Genomic DNA, 26,307 nt, shown 5'->3' with positions numbered 1-26,307 from the left:
AGTTCTTAAGTGCCACTTAATATAATAATAAAAAATTAATAATTAACATAATAATTAATGATCCCCCACTAACTTTTTCTGTTGCAAAAGGATAACAGGAAACATGAAATCTATGATTCTGCTAGAGAGAAGACTTGTATCTTCACAACAGCTTTGTGTGTATTTTCATATTCGCTTTCTCCTATCATAGCTGGACCTATGTTGCATGCCCAAAGCAGTGTTTATACAACTATTCAGCATTTCACTATGACACCATTACTTATTGGTTCACTGAAGTAAAAACAAAACAAAGTCAAAAGCCCCTTGCGTCTCTTATTTCTCCTTCCTTTCCTCTACGCCCAGAACCCTGAATTCTAATAGTTATGCTTGCTCCTAGATTGTATAATTTGCTTTTATTATTTAAAAGTTCTGGCTTGTTTTAACTATACCTGTACTTCTGAGTCAGGAGACTCTAACATCAGTATGAGGACAGGGAGGGCTCCTTCCCTGCACAGGACTTGCTGGATCCGCTCTGCAAGGTGAGAAAAAGGGCAAATTTTAGTATGTGAAAGGGAGCAAAAGGATCACCCCCTCCCCAGCATACAATCAAATGGATGCACCATCGTGAACCCTTTCTGAGAAAAAGGCACCACTGGGCAGTGCTGAGTGATTTAGGTTCATCCAGATTTACCCCAATGAGAGTAACTTGCAATTAACACTCCAAATAAGACAAAGTCTGTATGGGAGCTAGTGCAGAACAGCAGTGGAAAATCATTTTAGCCATAATGACCTGAAAGCCACCTGAGCAGGCTTTTCCTCTTTTTTTTGTTTTATTTTAAGTTAAAGATTAAAATTGCTAGAAGTGCTAAGCAAAGATCAGACCTACTGGTATAAGCCATTTCTGTCTATTTCATATAAAACATCTTTTTAAACAATATTTTGAAAATGTGCAATTGTAACAGTCAACAGGCAAAGTTCTCACCCTCCCCCAGTACCTCATCTAAAGGGGACAGATCAGCCACAGTAGTAGTATTTTGGTGCATGGGCTTGACCTCTGACATAATGTTTTCCCATTGTTTTTGTTTGAGAATTAATGAACAATAATATTGCCTTTTAACATAGAGGGACAAATCATGCTCCCACTGAAGTTCATGGGAATAATCCCATGAAACAGGATCAGGCCCATAATGTTTATCCTAATGTATACACCTGCAACACCAGGTTTGGGATACACAATAAAACCTAAACCGTGATTCACCATTATCAAGTAATCTTCCATTTTAAGAGATTACCTCGAATCACCCTGAAGTGTCCTGAGTACAGTTCTCCTTTACTAGAATGGTCACTTCTTTTAAACAACTGATTTTTGTCAGTTTCCTGAGTGGTGACTTAATAGATTGCACTCAGATTCAACTGTGTTGATAATCAAGGCCTTGCTAATTACAACCTATTAACAGGTGGGTCTGTATTAGCTGCCAGAGTCCAAGCTTTTTGAATTTAGAGACTCAGCCAAGGTCATCATCATGAATACAATTTACCAAGAAAATGACACATGTGATCAGGATTCCAAAGTTATCCCATCTTATCCCTCATGAAATTAGGTCGTTTCTAGGTTGTTTTGTTTTTTTAACACTGAAAACACGTCCATTTATTGTCGTGTCCCCACACTCAGTTTCCATTAGCTACAGGACAGTTGTTTTTGCCAATTTGTAGATAGATCATTAACCTGAAAGTACCTGATCGTGTGAGGTTGAGAATAGCTCCAACTGCATTTTGTTGGACTCTAGGATCATAGGAGTTGGCAAGTGCCAGCAAGGGTATAACTCCCGCTGAGCCGATGGCCTCTCGGTTGGACTCTGGGGAAAACATACCATGAGAGAGAAATAAGAAGAGTGTCTTTTCAGTCTGTCTTCACATTAATCTAATAAACCCTGAAAAGGAAGTCTAAAACTAGCTTTATTTGGGATTTTTATCTGAATTTTTACTATTTGTCAAAGTCCTTTAGTATCCTCTGACTGAATCCCATGAGCTCAAAAAGAGAGATGCTAACTGCAGATATTTTAAATGTCTCAAATTTACCTTATAATCCTGATGTGCTCTAACAAGGTATTCATGATCTTGTAAGTATTATATTAGCAAACAAACCTTTATTCTGTTTGTAGGTAGGATTTCATTAATTTATCAGGATAAACACAGTGAACCAAATTCTGTCTTTGGATTATCTGTGCCACCCCAGTGCTTAAGGTTAAGATTTTGTCACAGATAGGTTGTGGGCAATAAACAAAAATCCACTGAAATCTGCAACCTGTCTGTGACTTTTACTAAAAATAATGGGGGAAGGGCTGACAGGGGATGCCTGAAGTGCAAGGGAGGGGCAATGAGAGCCTGAGCCTTGCTGGGGGGCAGGAGACGGGGGCGGGAAGGGGTCCAGCACCTGCCACCCTAGGGGACTCGGAGCTCCAGGGTACTTCACCTGCGGGGACTTGGACTTACAAGTCTCCCCACTGCCTGCAGCAGCAGACGGCTGTGGGGTCCCTGCTGCTCACTCTCTTGGAGCTCCAGGGCTGGCAGCTTGGAGCTGTGGGGGCCCCCTGCTGCCTGTGGCAACTGACAGTTGACAGCTCCAGCCCCACCACCACGGGGCTAAGGCAGAAAATGTCACAGAAGTCTGTGGAAGTCACAGAATCCATTACTTCAGTGACCTCTGTGACATAATCTAATCCTTACCAATGATGTATAAGGGCGTGAGAACAGAATTTAGCCCCATCAGTGGAATTAAGTAAGGTAACCCTGTTTCACTGTACTTATATTTAGCAGTCTGTAAAATAAGTTCTTGACCTACCAGGAGTACGGCGAGGCTTTAAAAAAGGATTGTACAATACTTTTAGGTCCTTGGATGAAAAACACTATAAACGTTTGAGAGAGACAAAGTAGGTGACGTAATATCTTTTATTGAACTAACTTCTGCTGGTGAAAGACACAAGCTTTTGAGCTTCACAGAGCTCTTCTTCAGGTCTGTGGAGCTCAAAGTCTTGTCTTTTTCACCAACAGAAGTTGGTCCAGTAAAATATATTACCTCACACAGTTTGTCTCTCTCATATCCTGGGACCAACATGGCTACAACACTCTAAAAGTGAAAGGCATTTATTACTAGTTTATAAAAATTCTACTTTGATGGCTATGTCTTATGGTATATTTAATCAATTCATATTCATACACTAAATATTTTGGGCCTTGTACAATGTTTCCTCAACCCAGTCTTGAGAGAATAATCACTTTCCTTTGCTGTAATGCCTATAAAAATCTTGATAAGTTAGGCCACTGTTGTGCTGAGACTATTGCCTATCATACTGACCAATGTTGTTCCATTGTTACTTGTACTCCCCCCATCAGTCTACATTCATCTGCTGTCTCTTATCTTATACTTAGATTGCATTCTCATTGGGAGAGGGACAATCTTTTTATTCTGTTTGAACAGCTCCAATCACACTGGTCCTTGTCCATGACTAGGGCTCCTAGGCACTACCACAATACAAATTATATGTAATAATAATAACCCAAGGTGTAACTTAATTAGAAAATTTGGCTGTCTGGAACTAGATAGCCCAAAGTAAATCCTCATGGAGGAAGGGGCAAGAAAGTTAGGTGAGAAGCTGTTCTTTGAATTGCTTTGGACATGGCCTGCAGAAGGCTAGATATTAGTTTGTTACGAGGTCAACTCTTTATGTCCCATTTCACCCAAAGGCTTAAGAGGCCAAAAATACTTTTACAGTATGATGTGCATATGCTTTTTCTGCACTTCAATCAGTAGAAGCAAAATTTCTTTTCTGTAGCTTTACCTGATGACAAATAGTGTGGCATGATATATGCTCTAATTAGTTCAGCAAAAGAAAGATTTAAACAGATTAGGAATTTTGAAACTACCTCCTCCTCCATTCTTTCACACACTACAGTGTGAGCTGTGTCTATCAATGTGGGAAGGAAATTCATGTCTGGACAAGGTAATTTTATAAAATCTTTTTCTCTTTTCTTCCCTCCTTGGGAAATTTTTCAAATCAAACCTCCTTGCTGGGAGGCATTAATACTGTATCAGATTCACAATGCACAGTTAAAACTTTGTCTCTTTAAAGCTTTGTTAAAGCTTTGTCCTTTTAAAACTCTTTGTTTCTTGATTTGAAAGGGCCTCAAATCCGTGATGGCTCAGTGGCTGAGTGTTCAATGTTCTTGGCCAGTGCTTGGACCCTCGATCACTCAGGCTGTTTTAGTTATCATTTAGACAGAAGAGGAGTAGCATGAGGAAATTAATCTAGAAGTCTCCCACCTGGCTGAGAATGATTGGTGTGTTATCTCTCGTAATGGGAAGCTAGAAAGACCATAGCAAATACCTATGATATAATTACCCCATAACCAAGAAAGCCGTGTTTTCTTTTTCCCTAGGGTCATTCACTAAGTTCTTCCACTGAACTGATGCTGTGCAGTCTTGGGTGAAGATTATAACTGTAAGCTTGCTGGATGCATTTTTATATAATTCATTTTCCTCACTCTTCTCCTCTCCCCACTCCAGTGCTGGTATCACTCATGCATTGTAGCTGATCTCTAGCTAAGTGGCTAATCTTATCATAGGGATGGACAGAGATATGCATCCCACTGAGAGAGAATTAATTTTTTATTCTAATCTCCATAAGAGCTGCAGCTGAATAGACTGTTTTTATTCTGGACCACCTGCTTACCAGAGTAATGTCAGTCCCTTTATTGCTACCGTTGCTCAGGCCCCACTTACTGTGCTTTTAAAAAGGGACTAAGTATCCGGATGTTTCTTCAAGTCAGTGTTGAAGACTTAATAGCTTCCTCCAGTTAGCTTCCTGGATTTAAAGAACTCTTCTTGCAACCTACATCTCTTAGTTCCAGTTTGTCAATATAAACCATTTCTGTGCACTTGAAAATTCTCTTGGCACTACAATTCCTAGAGATGTGTGCACACAATTATTGACAACAAAGAAAGAGAGAGACTCTGTAAAATTGGATTTATCATCAAAACCATTTTTATACCTGGCTCTCCTTTGTAAAGAAAACATGTGAGATGTTCACCTTACTCAGTCTAACATGAATGCTCAGGTCTCCCTCAATTGTTGCTGTGAACATTCAGTTCACATTCTCTCTGCTCTGCATTACCTGTGCCTATTGTTTATGCTAGAGTTACTGTTGGCTGTTTTACCTTCACTTAGTACAGTGCATCTCGTTCTATCCCTTTTGCTTGCTTTGGCAATATTCCTGTGTTTTCATACACCCCTTTTGGTTCTTGAACTGTGATTCCTTTGAACCTATAGTCAGATCCTATTACTACTTCCAGGCTTCCTTCTAACTAAGATTTCTGTGTTAATAACGCTCATTGACTTCATAGGCTTACACCAGAGACGAATTTGGACCAATAACTTGAGACCCCAGAGGCGGGGGGAAGGGATGCGGGCGGGTTGGGATGGGGAGGGATGCAGTGAGGGGATGGGAGTACAGCCCGATTCCCAACACTCGGAGACGGGGATACACATACCTCGAACTCCTGGGTGCTGGCGATGGGGCAACTGACAGACTGTGGTTTGCTGCAGGGCACGTGCCACAGCTCGAGCCCAGACCCACGAGGAGCGCGAGGAGAAGAGGGCCAGGCAACAGCGGAAGATGTGCACGCCACATGACCCCTCAACATCCGCCTGCTGAGTGCTTGTAAGTCATGCTCATGCTAGTTTCTCCCCTGCCCTGACCCAGCCAATGGGAGCTGCACCTGTGGGCGGGGGGTGGGGCAGCACGTGGATCCCCCTGGCTGCCCCTAAGGCTAGGAGCCATACATGCCAGCTGTTTCCCAACCAGGGAGCTGCACGGCAGCTAGCAGGGAGCCTGCCAGCCCCACTGTGTGGTGTGGCACCACCCCCAAGTGGACAGTCAACAGCCTGGTCAGCGGTGCTGACTGGAGCCGCCAGGATCCCTTTTTGATTGGGCATTCTGGTCCAAAACCGGACACGTGGTCACCCTAGACCCCGGCCCTGGAGCTACTGTGGCCAGGGAAAGACTCTCCCCTGGCCCCGGGCTGCTGTGGCAAGAGAGGGCTGGGGGCAGTTCTCTCTCCCTGCCGCAGCCCCATGGCAGCCTGCACCACTCCAGAACCGCAGCCCCACTCCAGAACCGCACCCCCAGCCAGAGCCCTCAACCCCCACACCCAAATCCTCTGCCCCAGCCCAGAGCTCCCTCCTGCCCCCCCAAATCTCTCATCCCCGGCCCCTCCTCAGAGCCGCACCCCCAGCCAGAGCCCTCAACCCCTACACCAAAATCCTCTGCCCCAGCCCTGAGCCCCCTCCTATGCTCCGAACCCCTTGGCCCCACCCCCACCACACATGACCTCCATATTGGTGCACATAACAAAATTCATTCCACACATGGACATAAAAAATTAGTCACTTTGTTGCCAACCCTTTTGCAATCTAGTTCTCCATCCTTGCCATTTTTTTTTTTACCCCTGGTTAGTAATCTTGTGCCATATTATGCTGTCACTTGAATCAATGGAGAGTTCTAGCTCAAAGGTGAAGTAATGTCCAGGATTGATTACTCCAAGCCACTGACTGTTAAGATGGCTGGGGGCGGGAAACAACGACAACAACAACCTGGAGCATCTGCAGAGGACTTCAAATTTGGCTTCAGAGGGTGTTATGTATACACTTTCATTCAGAAATCCTATGCTGACCTTGGAAAGAACTGACCTTTTGCTCTCTTTCTTCTTAATGGATTTCATTTCTGCTTATGTTCCTGGCCATTCTATAAGCTGGCAATTGTTGGATATCTCAGCTTCCTTAGGTATCATCTGCTGTCATATTTATAGACAGCTTCACTTTCCTTCATTGCTTGGGAGCTTATTGCCAGATGAGGGAGGGTGCACTACAGTTCTTAAACTCAGAATCCTTAGATTTAGAATTTAGTAATTTTTTAAAATTTTAAATGATTCTCTTAAAGATTGAATGAGCTCCATGCTAATTTTATTTTAGGATTGTAGAGCACAGTAAGTGTCTTATATGAAGAGCTTTATTCAAAGGGAAATGACTGTATGAGTTTTTCTCAGATAGACCCTTTAAGATCTTGAACTAGTTAGAACTAGGTTGTATTCTAGGTACTGAGTTCTTATACCACCCACATCACCATAGTCTCTGAGCAACTTCCAGAAGTGCACTAACTTTGGATGTCAAATGGATTAACTTTATCATGGGTGAATAGTGAAACTTCCAGATGCATCATGTGACTACTCTACTTACAAGTGGTTATTTCACATGCAGGTGTTGTGACATATGAATTGAATTTGTTCATTACAGCAAATAAAGGAAAAAGACATTGTACTGACCTGAGACAGCCAAAGTCATTATGCAGGCACAGGAGTTGCACTGGACAGTGGAGTCCCCTGACTCGAGCAGCTCCAGAATTGGCTCAAGTAAACCCATTTGGACAACTAGTTCTTTGTTTACTATTCAGAGACAAATAAAATGGTGACTAGCTAACACATCCTTTATAGGTGCAAAAATTATATCTTCTCTTGGATTCCTTTGGAGTCTGTATATTATTTTATGCAAAATGAATTTAGCATTGAAACAGATTGGAATTTATTGCACCAAAATGCACATGGATATAATGTTTTATTTGAGAGTTCAGGTGATCAATTTTTTTAGATTTCTTTACTACTGTATAACTGTATATAAACCTGGCTCTGTATTATTCTGTAAAGTGACTTCAGATATATGAAAAATTGTAAGAGATCCTTGTTATAGATTCTATCTGAGGCCCATAATTTTTATTATTCATACGCAAATAGTGACACTCCATAACTTACAGCAAGTCACCAGAGATAAGGGGCTAGATTCATACTAGCTTGATGCTGGCTTCTGCTGGTGCAGGGTAATGTAATGGAACGTCTACACTGGTATGGCTCCAAGGGAGGGCAGCAGTGGTAGCACTGCCTGTCTCACCATGTAGATGAAATTCCTGCCCTGCTAACCCATCGAGTGTAGTGAGCTTTACTGGTGTAGGGCAATGTCATCTATAACTCCCTGGTCCAGCCGGAGTGAAGCTAGTCCTGTTTTATAAAGAAATAAGTGAATCTTTCAAAAAATAAATCTCCTTTTTCACCCAAAGCAGAAAATAAGATCCAGCTAGCTGTAACAGAAAAAATAAGCATTATTTAAAAGTCAGACTTTGATTCTAAGACTGTATTTGTTGCTGAAAAGACAGCTGCAGTGTTCTCACTCAGGCATGATGAAAGCCGAGTGTGAGTACTGGTACTCTAAACATAAATTGGGTCTTGGTGAACAGAGAAATCTGTTTCCACCAAGAGCAGAGATCGCTTGATATTTACTCACTGTTTCCTTCCAGCAAAAAATTTACGAGGGACAAGGAAGACGTCTGCTGAACCTCCAAGTCACTGGACTGCAGTAAAGCATAATAGGGTTCCAGATGCTCAGCAGGCAGCTGGGTGTTTACTGTAGAAATGAGGAAATAATGAACAAGTCTCTCCACTTTGTCATTTCTTCATGTACCTTCAGGCTGAGGTGCTACCACAGTCAAACATTGTGCATTTATATTCCAGTGTCATTAAGGAGATCAGGCCAAGCTGCTCACTAGCACTTTTAATAATCAGATATTTTAGAAAGATTATTGGCCAAACATGGGGAAGGAGGGGAGAAACAGAAATTACTGTTAATGTCTAGCTACCAAACGAGTGTCTCTGCCCCATATCAGATCCTAGTTTGGATGACTATGTGTGCTTTTCAGCCGTAAGAAACATATACTGTAAAGACATCAGGCCAAACTCTCTACTGATGTAACTTTATTGGATCAAGGGAGTTGCACGTGTGTAGCCACGGGGAGAATTTGACCCATTTTCTGATGTACAAACTGTTGAATACTCATCTTATAGAAAAAGTATTTACTCACTCTTCCTCTCCACTGTCCCTACTTTGTCTGTTACCTCTCAACTCAAAATCCTGAATCCTTTCACATAAAGTCTGATGTGAGAAACCTCAATATCCAACTTCGAGCTGGACGGTCTCTGCTGGACAGTTGTGTGCTGATTCCTGCTCATGGACCATCTCAAAAACTTCCATCAAAGAGCTATTGCAAATGCCTTGTTCCTGAATCTTCACTACCATCTGGCCTCTAGGTTGTCATCTCCTGGGGTTCCACAGTATAGCCCTAATAGGACACTTCCTCTGCTTGCTCCCACGATAGCCTATGCTGTGTAACTTATGGGGAGTTCAGAGTACGTCCAATTCAAATGTAATGCGCATATCCTATAAAGGCTGTGTTGAAATTCTACAGAATTGTCATAGTTATAAAGGTGACTTTATGTCTCTGGTAGGCACCAGTATCATCTGCCTATAATAAAACCAGATGTCACTTGTTCTACAAGTGACTCTGCACATATGAAACTATGACAGCACTTCCTTTGCAACAAGAGATTGAAAAAAGATCTTAAATTCATAAAAGAGCTTAACAGTTTCGGAAAAAACTTGTTATTTAGTTATATTTATAAAAATCTTCAAATGCACCGGAAGGAGCTTACTTACAGTGCTGACTCATATGCAAGTAATATAGAGCAGCAGACTGCTGTAAATCAGGGTTTTCTGAAAATGCTAAGGTCCTCAGAGCTTCCAGGGAGTCCTTTCCAAATGGTGACATTTCAAAACCTGCGGAACGTACAATGACAGCACAGATTTAGTTAATCCTGAAAAGGTTTTGTGTATGAGGAGTTCAGAATTCCCAGGGATTAAAAGCAGCTGGCAACCCAAAACACAAACATATGGACTAGCATATTGGAATGGTCTACAGCAAGTCTACTCTGATATCACATCTCCAACAGTGGCTAGTATCAAATGCTTTAGAAGAAGGTTTGATAAACCGCGTAGTGGATGACCTGGAATAATCTGCTCTAGAAGCTTCTTCCAATTAGTGGTTGGAAGCAAGACCATTTATATCCCTTATACATCTTTTATCATCTAATGTAAATGTGGATGTTCTTGTTATAAACGCTTTTTTGAATCTACTATACCCCTGGTTAAATGATATCTTGTGATCATAGGTTCTGGAGCTTATGTATATGTTGTATGAAAGTATTTCCTTTTCTTGGTTTTAAATGTATTTTCATTGTGTCCTGTTAGTATTATGAAAAAGGGGCTATTGAAATGAAGAAATGAGCTGTAATAGGACTTGCCTCACACTCAACTTCCACCAGCCATCAAATAGGATGGTTGCCCTTAAATATAAAATTAGTGTTCTACAATTACCACCTCAAATACTGCAATATCATAATTAATGCAAACTGTAATGGTTTTGCACCATTCTTGCAAAATACTATAGTACATTTTTATAAGGCTGGAGTGGAGTGGAATGGAGAGTAAAAAAGTGCCCAGCAATAAAAACTGCTGAAAAGAAAATACATTTCTAAAAAGTTCATTCTTAGTTCGTGGAAACCACTGCCTCAGGATATAGTTTTAGCCAAGAGGTTAGCACAGTGCAATAAAGGATTAAGTATTTATATGGATTACAGAACCATCTATTTTAGGTAGGCTAGAAGGGATATAAACTCTAATGCTTCAGTACATAAACCAACCACTTATTCAAGTCATTAGAAGCTGTTGACACTTCAAGTGTACAAAACTCCTACCTTCCGGATTAAGTAACTGGGCCTCAGACAAGCATTGATTATTATTAATTTTGGTTATTAATGAGCAACCATTATACAAGGAAAAATTAGCCAATATTTGTCGATTAAAAAAAACTTTTAAAGATTAAATTCTGCTGCTGGAAAGTTGAGTGGCTGAATCTCCCAGTTGTCTATGTATCGCTGGATAGGAGAATGCCCTTAATACACATCTTGCTATGCTGCACGGGCTAATGAATGAGTTTCATAACTTCATTATCAAATGTGAAGTCTGTACTCGGGTCCAAATTCTGCTTTCAAATACGGACTCACGGATCTCAGTGGGATTTGTAATAGGACATGTGAGACAGAATTTGGCCCTCAGTTTTTATTCAGTCCATGAAGTCAAAACTCCCATTTCTTTGGGAGTTTTGCCCGATTAGAATCTGAAGACTGAATCACCCCCTCTTGAGGTAGAACCTACAAGAGAGAGCCAAGGAAGGAGGAAAACTGCAAGGTTTCCCCTGTGGAATTTCCTCACGTCATTCTGTGAGGACAGCAAGATTTAGCCACAGCATAAACCACAGTTCTACTCGAACAGGTTGGCTCTTGGGAATTCATCAAAGCTGCAGAGGTATTGTGCCTCCACAGCAGCTCTAGGCCCCCTGCAGCTCTGCCCTGGCTGCCTAGCATCAAAGAAGCTGCACTGCTAAGGACTCCTCAGCAGGTGCCTGCCCCTAGGTCTCCACTTCAAGGATCCCATCACAGAGGAAGAGGCTTCTCAAGAAAGGTAATATAACTGCTTCTGAGAATATTGAATTTTCTCCTATGTTTCTACTGGGTGCTGAGAAACTCCAGCCTACCCACTTCTCCCTACCACCTCCCAACCCTCATTCTCTGCACCTAACACACCAATGGATCCTAGGACCTGAAGACAGTCCTCTGTGACATCTAGGGGAGGTGGAAAGAATACTGCTGCAGAAATAGGTGTCCCTTCTTCTGCATGTGAAGGAGGAAATCCATGCCCAGAGGGGCCCCTCTACCCAAAGATACTATCATGCTGTGAATAAAGACTTAGAATTTGACCCATAGTTAATGTTCAACCATTAGTGAACTGCATCATCAGGATGGGCCCACCTGAAGGTATGTAGAATGTGATACTAATTAAGACTAGCATTATCTGAAGCAAATTCATGCATGTTCCAGATAAGTAGTATTGCAACAAATAATCTGAAAGATTTTTCCGTGGTTGATCATCCCAGACAAGGTTATCCCTGTCACACAAAAAACAACACCTCTACTGGCCCCTCTGTCAAGGTGTATTTATGTTGCAAAAGAAAAGAGTAGAGATAGTAGCATTTTGTGCCTTGCTAGGTGCACATTAATGGAAATAGAAGGCTCATATTTTGTATAGCCACTTTGGGACGAAGGATATAATAAAAGCACTGTACAGAATTAAGCAACAGCACAGAGAAGGGTTGGGGCAAAGGGAGAAAGACATGTTTTTATCTTGGATTTTTAAAGAATGAGAATTAACCAAGTGGACAGGTACAGGAAGGTTTTCCTTGATTGCAGGAATTGAAAAGTAAAATGTTCTCACATCATTGGTGGTGTAACTATATAGAGAGACAGAGAGGAGGCCTCTGCTAGAGGAACAGAGGGATCTGGGAGCAGAGATGAGAGCTAATCTATGAAATACAGAAAAGCCATAAGGACTTTTATACATTTTGGTAATTTTGAACTGATGAATAGGAATCCAGTGAAGCTGTATAAGAATGATGTGGTCACACATTTTTGTACACATGAGAAGTCACACAACTGAATTCTACATATGCTGGCCTATGGAGGGATGAGCCTTCACCTGGACAGGCATAAAGAAGGGAGTTGCAATAATTATGGTAGAAAGAAAATGCTGCCAATAAAGCTGTATATTATTAATATGGATGATAGTTAAGAAAGAAAGAAATATGATGACCAATGGGAAGAAGACAGAAAGAGCACCTAACCAAGAATTTAATCCCGTGGGATTCTACAGAGGCAGGGAGTTGACCCAGGGAAGAGCCATCAGTTTTGTAGAACTGGAATTAAGACAGGAGGAACTAGAGATGTCTGTGCTGGTTTGTAAATGGAATGGACCACAGAGTTCAGCTCAAACAAAAAAGAAAAGTCTTCCTAAGCAGGTCATTAACTACATGAAGAAAGTGGTTTCCATGTTATGACAAGAGTGAAAGTATAAAAGCCACCAATTGCAGCTAACATGAAACAGCATCAGCTATCCTCTCTCCACATCCAATTTCATAGCACAAAAGTAGTGAAATGAAACCTTTCCTATCAATTCACAGGCTAGCATCTACAAACAGTGGCTACAGGATAGAGAGCTGAAATAGGACTTGAGAGACCTGGGTTCACATCCTAGCTTCTCCAGTAGACTCCTGGGCACTTTAGGCAAGTCACTCTTATCCCTGTACGTCAGTTTCCCTATTTGTATAATGGAGGGAATGGTACTTTATAGAGCATGTTAAGATCTGAAGATGGAAAACCGTCTTATAGCTCTCATAATAATATATAATCTAGTTTTCTATGGATGTTCCCCTTTTCTTCTCTAAACTAAGAAAATTCAGAATAAACTATTTTTAAACATAAAGTCACTAGGAGCCACAAAATGTAAAGTTAAGAAAATGCAAAATTTGCATACCAGTATTCAAAAAAGTATGTAATAATTTAGCTGCTAAACTCCAATGCTAATTACTGGGTATAATGTGGCTAAAGTATCAGATACATTTTCAGTGGACGGGGCAGTGGAAGTAATGGGAGAAGTGGCAGAAGCATGATGCACGCTGGTTATTCTGCACTGCTGGAGAGCATTGATACTTAGGATATGTCTACACTACGAAATTAGGTCAATTTTATAGAAGTCGATCTTTAGAAATTGATTTTATACAGTCTATTGTGTATGTCCCCACTAAGCGCAGTAGGTCGGCAGAGTGCGTCCTCAATACCATGGCTAGCATCAACTCACGGAGCAGTGCACTGTGGATAGCTATCCCACAGTTCCTGCAGCCTCTGCTGCCCATTGGAATTCTGGGTTAAGCTCTCAGTGCCTGATGGGGCAAAAACATTGTCATGGGTGGTTTTGAGTACATGTCGTCAGTCTCCCCTCCCTCCATGAAAGCAACTGCAGACACTCATTTCATGCCTTTTTTCCTGGGTTACCCATGCCATAGCAGACGCCATAGCAAGGCAAGCATGGAGCCCACTCAGCTCACTGCTGCTGTTGTGAGCATTGTAAACACCTTGCGCATTATCCTGCAGTATGTGCAGAAGTGGGCTAAGACGCCAACATGAGGACGATTGTGAGGAGGATATGGACACACACATTCCTGAAAGCATGGGCTGTGACATCATGGCGGCAGTGGGGCTGGTTGATACAGTGGAACGCTGATTCTAGGCCCAGCAAACAAGCACAGACTGGTGGGACCACATAGTGTTGCAGGTCTGGGATGATTCCCAGTGGCTGCAAAACTTTCACATGTGTAAAGCCACTTTCCTTGAACTTTGTGAGTTGCTTTCCCCCACCCTGAAGCGCAGGAATACCAAGATGAGAGCTGCCCTGACACTTGAGAAGCAAGTGGCAATAGCCACTGTGGAAGCTTGCAACGCCAGACTGCTACCGGTCAGTCGGGAACCAGTTTGGAGTGGGCAAATCTACTGTGGGGACTGTTGTGATCCAAGTAGCCAATGCAATCACTGACATTCTGCTATCAAGGGTAGTGACTCTGGAAAATGTGCAGGTCATAGTGGATGGCTTTGCTGCAATGGAGTTCCCTAACTGTGGTGGGGTGATCTACAGAATGCATATCCCTATCTTGGCACCGGACCATCTTGCCAACCAGTACGTAAACCGCAAGGGGTACTTCTCAATGGTGCTGAAAGCCCTGGTGGATCACAAGGGATGTTTCACCGACATCAGCGTGGGATATCTGGGAAAGGTGCATGACGCTCGCATCTTTAGGAACTCTGGGCTGTTCAAGCAGCTGCAAGAAGGGACTTATTTCCCAGACCAGAAAATTACCACTGGGGATGTTGAAATGCCAATAGTTATTCTTGGGGACCCAGCCTACCCCTTGCTCCCATGGCTCATGAAGCCGTATACAGGCAGCCTGGACAGTAGTAAGGAGCAGTTCAACTGTAGGCTGGGCAAGTGCAGAATGGTGGTAGAATGTGCCTTTGGACGTTTAAAACCTCGCTGGCACTGTTTGCTGACTAGGTTAGACCTCAGCGCAACCAACATTCCCATTGTTACTGCTGCTTGTTGTGTGCTCCATAATATATGTGAGAGTAAGGGGGAGACATTTATGGTGGGGTGGGAGGTTGCAAATCGCCTGGCGGCCGATTTTGAGCAGCTAGACACCAGGGTGATTAGAAGAGCACAGCTAGGCACGCTGCGCATCAGAGAGGCTTTGAAAACCAGTTTCATGACTGGCCAGGCTACGGTGTGACAGTTGTGTGTGTTTCTCCTTGCTGCAAACCCGCCTCCTATTTTTATTTTAATTCCCTGTGAGTCAACCACCCTCCCCCCTTCAGTCACAGCTGGCAAAGAAAATAAAGTAACTATTGTTTTGAAACCATGCATTCTTTCTTTATTAATTAAAAAAAAAAAGGTGAGATAACTGACAAGGTAGCCCGGATGGTATGGTGTGGGGGAGGAGGGAAGGACAAGGGCACATTGCTTATTGTAGCCACACTACAAATCAAAACTGTTTGAATGACAGCCTTCTGTTGCTTGGGACATCCTTTGGAGTGGAGTGGCTGGTGCCCGGAGCCTCCCCGACACATTCTTGGGCGTCTGGGTGAGGAGGATATGGAACTTGGAGAGGAGGGCAGGCGGTTATACAATGGATGCAGCAGGGGGTCTGTGCTCTTGTTGGCTTTCCTGCAGCTCTACCAGATGCCTCATCATGTCCGTTTGCTCCCCCATTAGCCTCAGCATCACCTCCTGCCTCTGCTTATTGCGGTCACTTAATGCTTTCCTGACCTCTGCCACTGAATGCCTCCATGCGTTAAGCTGTGCCCTATCAGTGCGGGAGGACTCCATGAGCTCGGAAAACATGTCAGCATGAGTGTGGTTTTTTTGCCTTCTAATCTGCTATAACCTCAGGGACGAAGATGATAGGGGGAGCATAGAAACATTTGCACCTGCGGGGGGATAAAAAGGGAGAGTAAAATTTAAGATGATACATTTCTGAGAACAAAAGGGAGACTTTTTCACAGTGAATCAAGCAATTCACAGCAGACAGCACATGTGCTTTAGGTACAAGGTCACATTTTGCCTTTTATATTGAGCGCCTGCCGGTATGGTGACACATCACACATGCTGGGCAACAGAATTCAGTTTCCAGGCAGCCATGGTAAGCCAAAGGGAATGTGGGGTTGGCTTCTTACCCTTTCATAACATGTGGGAATGGTTTCAAACTGCAGCGCCCTCCTTTTCCATAGCAAGCGATGCTGGTTGGGTTTCACATTTAAAAGGAGTGGCTGCGGCTTTCAGGTGGATGTGCAGCACACACCTCACCCCATCCCACCGTGTGACTATTCTCTGGGATGATCCATTTTAGCCAAACGCAAACAGCCCAGCATGAACAGGGTCCTTTTACTATTCCTTTACAAAAATTCCCCTATTTCAACCAGGTGACTATGAATTATATCCTCTCCTGAGGCTAACACAGAAAGATATAGACCGAATGTTGCTTTAATGCGACCAAAACCCAGGACCATTCGCTGCCATGCTTTGTAATGCAATGATCCCAGACTACTTGCTACTGGCTTGGCGTGGTAAAGTGTCCTCCTATGAAGGATGAAATAAGGCAGCCCTCTGCAGAAACCTTCTGCAAAGTAGAGTACCTCCAGGAGCTTCATGGAGATGTCCCCGGAGGATTCCCGCTCCATCCCCAGACACGTTAACAGAGTTTTCCGGTAGCTGTACTGGCCGCGAATGTATCCCAAGTCTTCAGGGCAAATCAAACATTAAACACGATTGCTTTTAAACCCTGTACTGTAGTTACAAATGTGCACCCACCAGAGGTGCCTTCTCCGGCTTCAGGGTCGGGGATCTCGCCTTGGGAGGGTATTGGCTCCAGGGTGATGAAAAGGTCCTGGCTGCTGGGGAGAAAGGATTCACCGCTTGCCTGCTGCACAATCTTCTCCTCCTCTATCTCATCCACAAAATCCTCCTCCGTGTTGCATGAGACTCCCCCCTTGCAGGTGTCCACGGACAGTGGTGGGGTAGTAGTAGGGTCCCCCCCTAGAATGCTGTGCAGCTGATCATAGAAGTGGCATGTATGGGGCTGTGACCCAAAGCGACCATTTGCCTCCTTTGTCTTTTGGTAGGCTTGCCTGAGCTCCTTAACTTTCACGTGGCACTGCTGTGTCTCTCTGTTGTAGCCTCTCTCTACCATGCGCTGTGCGATTTTGGCATGTGTATATATATTAGCATTTCTTCTTTTTGATCGGAGTTTGGCCTGCAAAGATTTTTCTTCCCATTCAGCAATCAAATCTAGTGTCTCCGTTTCGGTCCATGCTGGAGCTTGTTTGCGATTCTGGGGGGACTGCATGGTCACCTGTACTGCTGAGCTCGCCACGCTGACCAAACAGGAAATGAAATTCAAAATTTCCCAGGGCTTTTCCTGTGTACCTGGCTAGTGCATCAGAGTTCAAAGTGCTGTCCAGAGCAGTCACATTGGAGCACTCTGGGATAGCTCCCAGAGGCCAATACTGTCGAATTGTGTCTGCACCACCCCAAATTCGACCCAGCACGGTCAATTTTAGCGCGACTCCCCTCGCCGGGGCAGAGTACAGAAGTCGATTTTAAGAGCCCTTTAGGTCGACAGAACGGGGTTGGTTGTGTAGGCGCATTCATTTTAAAATCAACCTAACTCAGCTAAATTCAACCTAACCCCTTAGTGTAGACCCAGGCTTAGTATGCTGCTGTAGCTTACGTTAAGGACTGCTCCAATCCTCAACTCCCTCCAAAAAAAACAGTAGACACTGGTAACGTGAGCCACCTTTGCCCCTTCTCAACTCAGCTACAGTCCACAATCAAGGCTGCTACTTCTCTGGACCATCACAGATGGCCCAGTCACTACTTGTGACTCTCAGTAAGAATAAAAAAGAAACAAGAAGCAACAACGCTCACCTGATGCAAATCAAAGTTATTTGCATGGTGGCCTTTGTAGAGAAACAAGTCATCACAGATATGTGCAGTCATATTACAGATACAGTATTTGAATATCAGTTGGACCATATTTGTGGCTGCTTTTCTGCTCGAATAGCTAATTAAGGACAGTGTTAAGAATCATGAGCCTTTCTAGCTGCTGGCTCAAACAAAGGTGTTGCAATAATCTTTGTTTGTGGTGTTAGTCCATTGCTGAAGCAAAGATAGCATCTTTCAAACAAGGGATTAATATACGGCACCAAAAAGAACAAGGGAGTGTTGTTATAGTCACAGCAGTTAATGCAAATTTCATAATAAATCATCCTTTGTCTTTTAGCTTTTTGAGCTGAAATATTCTATGCTTGGTCTATTCCTAAAGATGATTTAGTAGGAGACTTCAGTAGAAAATAACCCTGACAATAATAGCAACCTCTAACTTTAGGTGATTTATGTATTTTCTCAAAAATAATCTATCCAATCTCTCTCAATATTTTTATTCCCTTAAGAGCTGGTTGGTCTTTTGAAAGAAAGCAGTATCCCAGCTGACTTTGTTGTTCAAAAAATACAGGACTTTATGCCTCCCTAATCACTGGCTGAGACCATTTATACTCTATGAGCCTAGCTGTGCTCTCAGATATGCTAGTTTCATTCTGATGTATATAAATGGGTATTTGACTCTATAAAATCTTAGTGAAATAACTAGTGGGAAATAGCATGCATGTTAAAAGCGTTCAAGTCACCTTTATCATAAGCTTATTTTCTATCACTTCCTAACACATATAGAGGCACAATAATGCACTGTACTGATGAATTTCTCACTCTGTTTCCCATCCCCGCATACTCTGTGATGTCGCACTCTGCTGGAACACATTCCAGGCGTTGTGAGTAAGCAGGAGTATGGCTAATGGGTCCACAAAGGGTTAAGATCCCACCAGCTAAATCCCCAGTGCAGATGGGGCACAGTAGTCTGTGGACACTACTGCAACCAATAGATTGCAGTAGCTGCTGCTGCAGGCTGACTGCACAGATAGCCTACACTTTCCCTCTCATTTTGGGGTCAGGAGAGGCCTTTCCATGTAAAGACTGTATACCTAAAGTTTTAGACAAGGAACTGGGATCACCCATATTTTGGGGGTTCTAACACTATTTTCCTTTTCTGTGACAAATGGAATGTCATGATAAATCTCAAGCAGTTTGGTACTGCTAAAGAAGACCAGTAATAGACATTATTTTATTAATGATTGATAAGAAGCTGTACTTGCATCCTTCTCTTCTCTCTTTGTGTCCACATTGGCCAGGAGATTTTAAAAAGTGCAGTGAATTTTTGAAAATGTGGACAGATAGGCAATGCATCGCCCCAGGAACCATTCCCACTATATATATAGCTGCTATTGTCTATGAGTAACCCTACCTTATTTCTGTATTAGGTGCATTGACATAAAAATACAAAGAGAGGTTTGGATCCTTTGGATCCTTGCCTTCCCCTCAACATTTATCTCATAAAGATTGGATGATCCCTGCAGTCTTTCTTGCATTCAATACTGCTTGTCTTCATATTGAGCATATATGCCTATTGTCTCAACAAAACAGCCTCCTCCTTTTATCCCCGTCTATCAAGATGAGTGGAAACTATGCTTTGTGGGCCTGATCCCATTCGGTGCAGAGGGCCCTCAAGTTCCACTGAAAGTTGAGCCACTTCAACACCACACACAAAGTGTCCTCCCAGAATCAGGCTGCATTTATGTTGTTTCGTAGGAGCACAACAAGCTCAGAAACAAATTCAGGGCAGAGGGGTAGGAATGAATATATTCTGATAAAGGATAATTCTTATAAGAATATTTCAGTGCACAAATCCAACTCCTGTACATAAAAACACAGAGACCCTCATTGAGATGACTAGCTGGTAAATGAATAAATCAGATAAAGTATGTGATGACAAAGATTATGTGGTAAGCATATGAGAAAATTAACGTGAATCTAACTGAATACAGTGGATCTGTTAAATGAATATATTCTGTGAGTACGAATGCAGTACAGTTTTATCTAACGCTAGCATCCTCTAAAATCCTGTCACATACATAGACTTAATTTGTAGTTGTGTGATCAAACAACTGGATCATTCTGTTTCCAGCACTGTAACTCCAATAAATGGGAAGGGGAGACAAGGCAAAGATTCAGATCCCTCCCACTAACCAGATAAACTTTAGTCTTAATTTCTAGAAGACTTTGAATTATGAAATATGTTTTCTGTGTACAAATCAGGTTATGCATTTGTAGGGTGATCAGATGTCCTGACTTTATAGGGACAGTGCTGATTTTTGGGTCTTTTTCTTATATAGACTCGTATTACCCCCCCCCCCCCACTCCCGTCCCGATTTTTCACATTTGCTGTCTGGTCACCCTATGCATTTGTAGCTCTGTCACAGTGGAAAGTTATTGATCATTTTGATGCAGCTCTTTATTATGCTACTTGAACCCTCAGTTTCCCAAATATAGCAGGAAAAGCACTGTAGCTTTATCCCTGTACCACAGCACTGAACTGCACAAACCCAAGTTGGAACAAACAGCAGTTTCATCAGTAGTCCATTGTCATTATGTAGAAAAAAATCACCCCAAATAACTGCCCCTCACCTGTTTCAATGTGCTGTAGAAATTCTTGCACCATCTCCTTTTCGTGTGGCTGAAGGACAGGTTTGTATAGCTGTCTGGCTTCAGAGCTCTTTCGTTTTAGGCAGGAGCATTCACTTATCAGAATCAAATATTCCTTAATGTTCTGTATCAGACTTGAGGACATCCTCTTCACAAGGGACACAAAGTCCTGAAGCAACTTCACACAGTTTTCACACAGTTGAGCCATTTTTACTTTACTTGTTCTGATCCAACACAAAGTCACAGAGAAAAAGGGAGAGATATGGAAAGAGTAGCTTTTTCACACCTTCACCACTTTTTGCATTAAATTGTTGCTTCTGTGTTGGTGTGTGTTACAGATCTTGATTTACCCAACACTGTCATAACACTCTAGAGCCACTGCAAAACTGCTAAGTTATTTCCTATGTGCAAACAAACTGCATGGTACAACAAAACTTAACTGTCAACAGTATGCTCCTTGTGAGGTCTGTAAGATGTTAGTTTAAAGGCTGGAACAGATCCGCGTACAAATCACTGTTTCTCTGCATTAGTTGAAGAAAAATAAAGCGATCACACAAAACTGTTCCATAAATAACAAATGAAATTTATTGAAACAACTATCAAAGTCTTCACAACTCAGAGACCAGTGAAAGCCTCTGGAATAATGGACAAAGAAGGCTGTGGTTATGTAAAGTGACATCACAGTTGAAGGCAAGGCACCACCTTCTCCACATCTCTTTTGCCAATAGGAAAGGTATACCAAAAAAAAAAATAAAAAAAATCAACAAACAGGTTTTTCCAGTTTCTACTGAAGTTTAGACAGGAACAAAGGCACCATCTGGCTAGGCAGATAGTTCATAACTGCTTCAAATAAAATGTCCATGAAGAATGAAAAAACTGAGAAAATGTGTAAATACAAATATCAGAAGTGTACTTAGAATTATATTTTATATTCTGACAAACAAAATCTGGGAAAAGATATGTGGAAAAATAGACTATATGTAAATCAAAAGTGATCAAGCCTCATCCTGAGGGGAAGTCCAATTCCCCTTGTTAAAATTAACTACTTTATTTATTTCTCTGTGCAGGAAGAGAGAACGGTTAGGCAGGAGAGTGCTTCCCCCCTCCTCTATATTCCTTTATGCAATTTCATTGCTCTAGGTGCAAGTGCCTTCTCCTCTACAGATACATTTTTATGAAAGACACCATTCAAAATAAGGTATGATATTTTAAATATTCCAGAGGCTTCCTGTAAAATCGGAGCTGATTCTAGACCTCTTTGTTAGGCAATGAATTTGTGCTGGTGTGCTGAGTGGTCACTTAAGCCAGGCTTCCTATATCAATGTATTTAATAGATCTGTCATGGATACATATACCACTTCATTTGAAGCATTTGCTTGTAAGCTTTAAAGACTCGTTTTTATACTTAGGGTAGGAGTTTAAAAAATTCCTAAGTCACCTAGGAGCACAAATCACACTGACTTTCAATAGAACTTGTGCTCCTAAATCTCTTGCTTTTGGAAATCCCTCTCTGTCTATTATGCTTAACTCTCTATCAACAGTATCTCACAGTTTTTATTTGGATATTTAGGGATATAGCTATTTGGGTGATATTTAGATCCCTAAAAATGTATACCATTCAGTCCAACTCAACAGCTACACATGGTTCCCTATATCCCCAATAGATGTGGGCCTCTCTGTACCTTTTAGTTAGCCTTTATGAGGAAGACTTTTAAAGGCAGTGTATCTCCTTGCTATTCAATCCAGTGATGTCTTCTGGCTACTTCCTGCAAGATGTTCAAGGACTGTCCAGCTGGCCCATTCTCTTCATTACTGTTTCTTAGGGGATGGGGAAGCAGGGTTAGGAATGTCTGCCTGCTCCCTTCTCACGTCTGCCAAATCCACCTTGTAAGGATCTTCTAGGAGATAGGCCAGCTGCCGAGTCACATATTCTGCAGCAACAGAACCCAGAGACTCACTGCTATGTTCTGCTGCTACCACCACTGGCCCTTCAAACTTTGCAGTTAGGATGGATGTCCAAGACAGCAATGTGCGGTGGTATAAAAAACCCCCTCAGAATCCATCAACTTCCGCTTTTGTATCTAATTCAACCCTGGTGAACAGATGTGCCAAGTTTCACTCATGTAGGATTAGTTTTAAGGTCATTTTTAAAGTGTCTACGTGAAAAAAGCAGCAGGATTTTAAAGAGATACAATAATGTATTAATTAATAATATTTGCTTTTCTATAACACCTTCCATCTGAAGATTTCAAAGTGGTTTACAGAGAGATAAGGTAGGTGAGGTAATATCTTTTATTGGACCAACTTCTGCTTGTGGAAGGTACAAGCTTTTGAGCTACACAGAGTTCTTCTTCAGGTCTGGGGAAGGAAATCAGGGTGTCTGACCTAAATACAAGTTGGGACACAGATTGTTAAGCATAACGGGTAATACATGTTGTAGGAGGCCAGCTGAAAAGAAGTGGACAATTACAGATTGGATTGTTATGCATAAGGGGGTTGAAGTGGGCAATTAAGGGTAGCAGGCAGTCTGATGCATTACAAATTGTAATGAGCCATAAAACAAGAGTCCCTATTAAGTCAATGGTGATTGGAGTATAGCAAAGTTATGAATTTAAGTTCCCAGACTCACCCTTTGAAGGTGTTATGAGGATTTCTTTGAAGATGACTATTGAAAGTGCAAATATGAAGTGATCACTTTGTGAGAAATGTTCACCCATGGGTGATATGTTGGTTTTGGTGTTTTTTTTGGTCTTTTATCATTTTCTGTGAGAGTTCATTCGAAAGCGTAGTGATTGTCTGATTTCACTCAAATAGTTGTTATTGGGGCATTGGATGCACTGGATGAGGTACATGATATTGTGACAGGCATATGTGGGACCCATGAATCTTAAAAGGTGTGCTGTGGCTGGTGCTGATCATCACAGCAATGGAGATATGTCTGCAGGTTTTGCATCCATTGTTCTGGCAGGGTCTGATGCCGGTTTGAGTTGGTGGGTCCTGGTCTGTGGGGAGCTTGCTTCTGATGATGAGCTTGGCAAGGTTGCTGTTGTTTAGGCCAGAAGAGAGTGTTCAGGAAAGATTACTTTCAGGTCGGGTCCCCATCAAATATGGGCTGTAATCGTTTTAAGATGCCTTGTATGGATTCCAGTGTGGGCTCAGAGGTTTTTTGTTTCGTTTCTTTCCCTGTATTGAAGCAGATTCTCCAGGGTATTTGGGTTGCTCATTCCATGGTGAAATCTACTTTTTTTATGAAGTGTCCTTGTTTAGTAAAAGCAATTTTAACTGTGTTTAGGTGTGTATCCCGGACTTTCTCTTTGGAGGAAATTCTGTGGTTTCTGAAGACCTGGCTGCAGATAACAGATTTTTTGGTGTGTCTGGGAGGGATCTGTGGAGGTAAGGGTGAGCTTGTATATACAGTAACTCTTCACTTAAAGTCGTCCGGGTTAACGTTGTTTTGTTGTTACGTCACTGATCTATTGGAGAACATACTCATTTAAAGATGCACAATGTTTACTTATAACGTTGTTTAGCCTTGGGGACTTCGAACTAGGGTGGGCCGGCAGCCCCCCTATCAGCTCCTCTCCACCCCCCCCCACACACCTCCTGCTCGCCGGTGGCCCTGTGGATCAGCAGGTCCTCCCTCCTTCCCTCCCCATGCCTCCTGCCCGCAGCAATCAGCTGTTTTGTAGTGTTCACGAGGCTCTTGGGGGGGGCAGAGGGGGAAGCTCTGGGGGGTGTGGGAGGAGGGAGGATGTAGCGCACTGCCCCCCGCGCCTCCCACCTGCAGCAATCAGCTGTTTCGTGGCATTCAGGAGGCTGGGGGAGAGGAGCAAGGATGTGGTGCACTCGGGAGGAGGAGGTGGAACAGGGGCAGGAAGAGGCGAGGCAGGGTCTTGGGGGAAGGGGTGGAGTGGGGGCGGGCCTGGGGCAGAGCTGGGGGTTGAGCATCCCCAGCACTTTGGAAAGAACAGCAAGAGGAGCAGCTGGACGATCCATCCTCTTTCATCCTCTGACTCCACCACCTCAACCAAGCTTCACAGTCATCATTGCTGAGTACAGTATTAAATTGTTTGTTTAAAATGGTTTAAAACTTATACTGTATATGTATATAATGTCTTTTGTCTGGCAAAAAAAATTCTCTGGAACCTAACTCCCCCTTTTACATTATTTCTTATGGGGAAATTGGATTTGCTTAACATCATTATGCTTAAAGTCACATTTTTCAAGAACGTAACTACAACATTAAGCAAGGAGTTACTGTAGTCTTTTGTAGGATTCCATTGTTGAAGCTAATTGTGGTGTCCAGGAAGTTGATGCGGTGAGAGAGTTTGATGGATGGGTGGTGGTGGTTGAAGTTGTGGTGGAAATCTATGAGGGAGTTTAGGTTGTTTGACCTAGGGATGAAAACATAATTGATGTATCTCAGGTCTATCACTGGTTTTGTGGTGCATTTTTTCAGAAATTCTTCCCTGAGGTGGCCCATGAAGAGGCTGGCATATTGGGGAGAGATCCTAGTAACTATGGCTGTTTCCATGGTTTGGACAAAATGTTTGTTGTTAAATGTGAAGTTGTGGGTGAGGATGAAATGGATGAGTTTGGCAATGATTTTGGGTGGATTTCTGAACACTGTACATTACCTTATAGGTATTTGAGGCAGGCAGCAATGCCAACATGGTGAGTGACGGTGTATAGGGAGGTGACATCCATGGTGGCAAAGATGGTCTTCTGTAGGGGAGGTTGTGGAGTTTCTGGAGGAAGTCAGTAGTGCTTTGGAGAAAGCTGGTCCTTTGTGTGGATTGAGGATGGTTTCCTGACATTTCTTCAGACATGAGGGGTCTGCCTGGGTTCCCTGGTTTGTGTATCTTGGGAAGGGGGGAATTTAGGGAAGTAGAATGTACTTACCCAAACCCAACCAGAATAACAGGGCTAATATATCTATTCTGTGAAAGTGCCAACAGCTCTTTAATTCCATATATATATATATATATATATATATATATATATATAAAATAAAAGAGACAAGATCCTCTACCTGCATAGTTTCCACTAGAAGCAGGACGAGGTATTCACTGAGAGCTGACTTAGATGAAAGAGTGCCATCTACTGAATCATCATCTTTATTTCTTTCCCTATAATTTGTCCAATCCATAGATTGACACAGCCTAATACTACTAGGTTTGTGAGACTAAACACAATCATAACGTGAAATGACATAGCTGGAAGAACAACCAGTCGGAGAACACTTCAATCTCTTTGGTCACTCAATTACAGACCTAAAAGTGGCAATTCTTCAACAAAAAAACTTCAAAAACAGACTCCAACGATAGACTGCTGAATTGGAATGAATTTGAAAACTGGATACAATTAACTTAGGCTTGAATAAAGACTGGGAGTGGATGTGTCATTACACAAAGTAAAACTATTTCCCCATATTTATTCCCCCTCCCCCACTGTTCCTCAGACATTCTTGTCAAATGCTGGAAATGGCCCACCTTGATTATCACTACAAAAGGTACCCCCCTATCCCCTCCCCCCCCGTAATAGCTCACCTTACCTGATCACTCTCATTACAGTGTGTATGGTAACACCCATTGTTTCATGTTCTCTGTGTATATAAATCTCCCCACTGTATTTTCCACTGAATGTATCCAATGAAGTGAGCTGTAGCTCATGAAAGCTTATGCTCAAATGAATTTGTTAGTCTCTAAGGTGCCATGAGTAATCCTTTCCTTTTTGCAGATACAGACTAACACAGCTGCTACTCTGATAGCTGGAAGGGTTAATCTCAGGCTTTTGTACAGAA

The 26,307-nt window shown here is 42.5% G+C and overlaps 1 protein-coding gene across 1 annotated transcript in view; it reads right to left on the bottom strand.

The window, feature by feature from the left end:
- Positions 1–21,130, bottom strand: part of LOC140909046 (uncharacterized) — a 46,309-nt gene extending 25,179 nt beyond the window's left edge. The window contains exons 1-6 of the mRNA XM_073337409.1: positions 20,487–21,130; positions 9,573–9,692; positions 8,367–8,486; positions 7,358–7,477; positions 1,716–1,835; positions 429–511 (exon numbers count right to left, since the gene is read on the bottom strand). Of these exons, the coding sequence (XP_073193510.1) occupies positions 429–511; positions 1,716–1,835; positions 7,358–7,477; positions 8,367–8,486; positions 9,573–9,692; positions 20,487–20,712 (789 nt within the window). The 5' untranslated portion in view covers positions 20,713–21,130. The remainder of the gene's footprint in view (positions 1–428; positions 512–1,715; positions 1,836–7,357; positions 7,478–8,366; positions 8,487–9,572; positions 9,693–20,486) is intronic.
- Between the last annotated feature and the right edge of the window lie 5,177 nt (positions 21,131–26,307).

This window comes from Lepidochelys kempii, chromosome 3, assembly GCF_965140265.1.
Source record: "Lepidochelys kempii isolate rLepKem1 chromosome 3, rLepKem1.hap2, whole genome shotgun sequence".
Classification (NCBI taxonomy): Eukaryota; Metazoa; Chordata; order Testudines; family Cheloniidae; genus Lepidochelys; species Lepidochelys kempii.
This window is presented reverse-complemented; position numbering and strand designations above follow the sequence as displayed.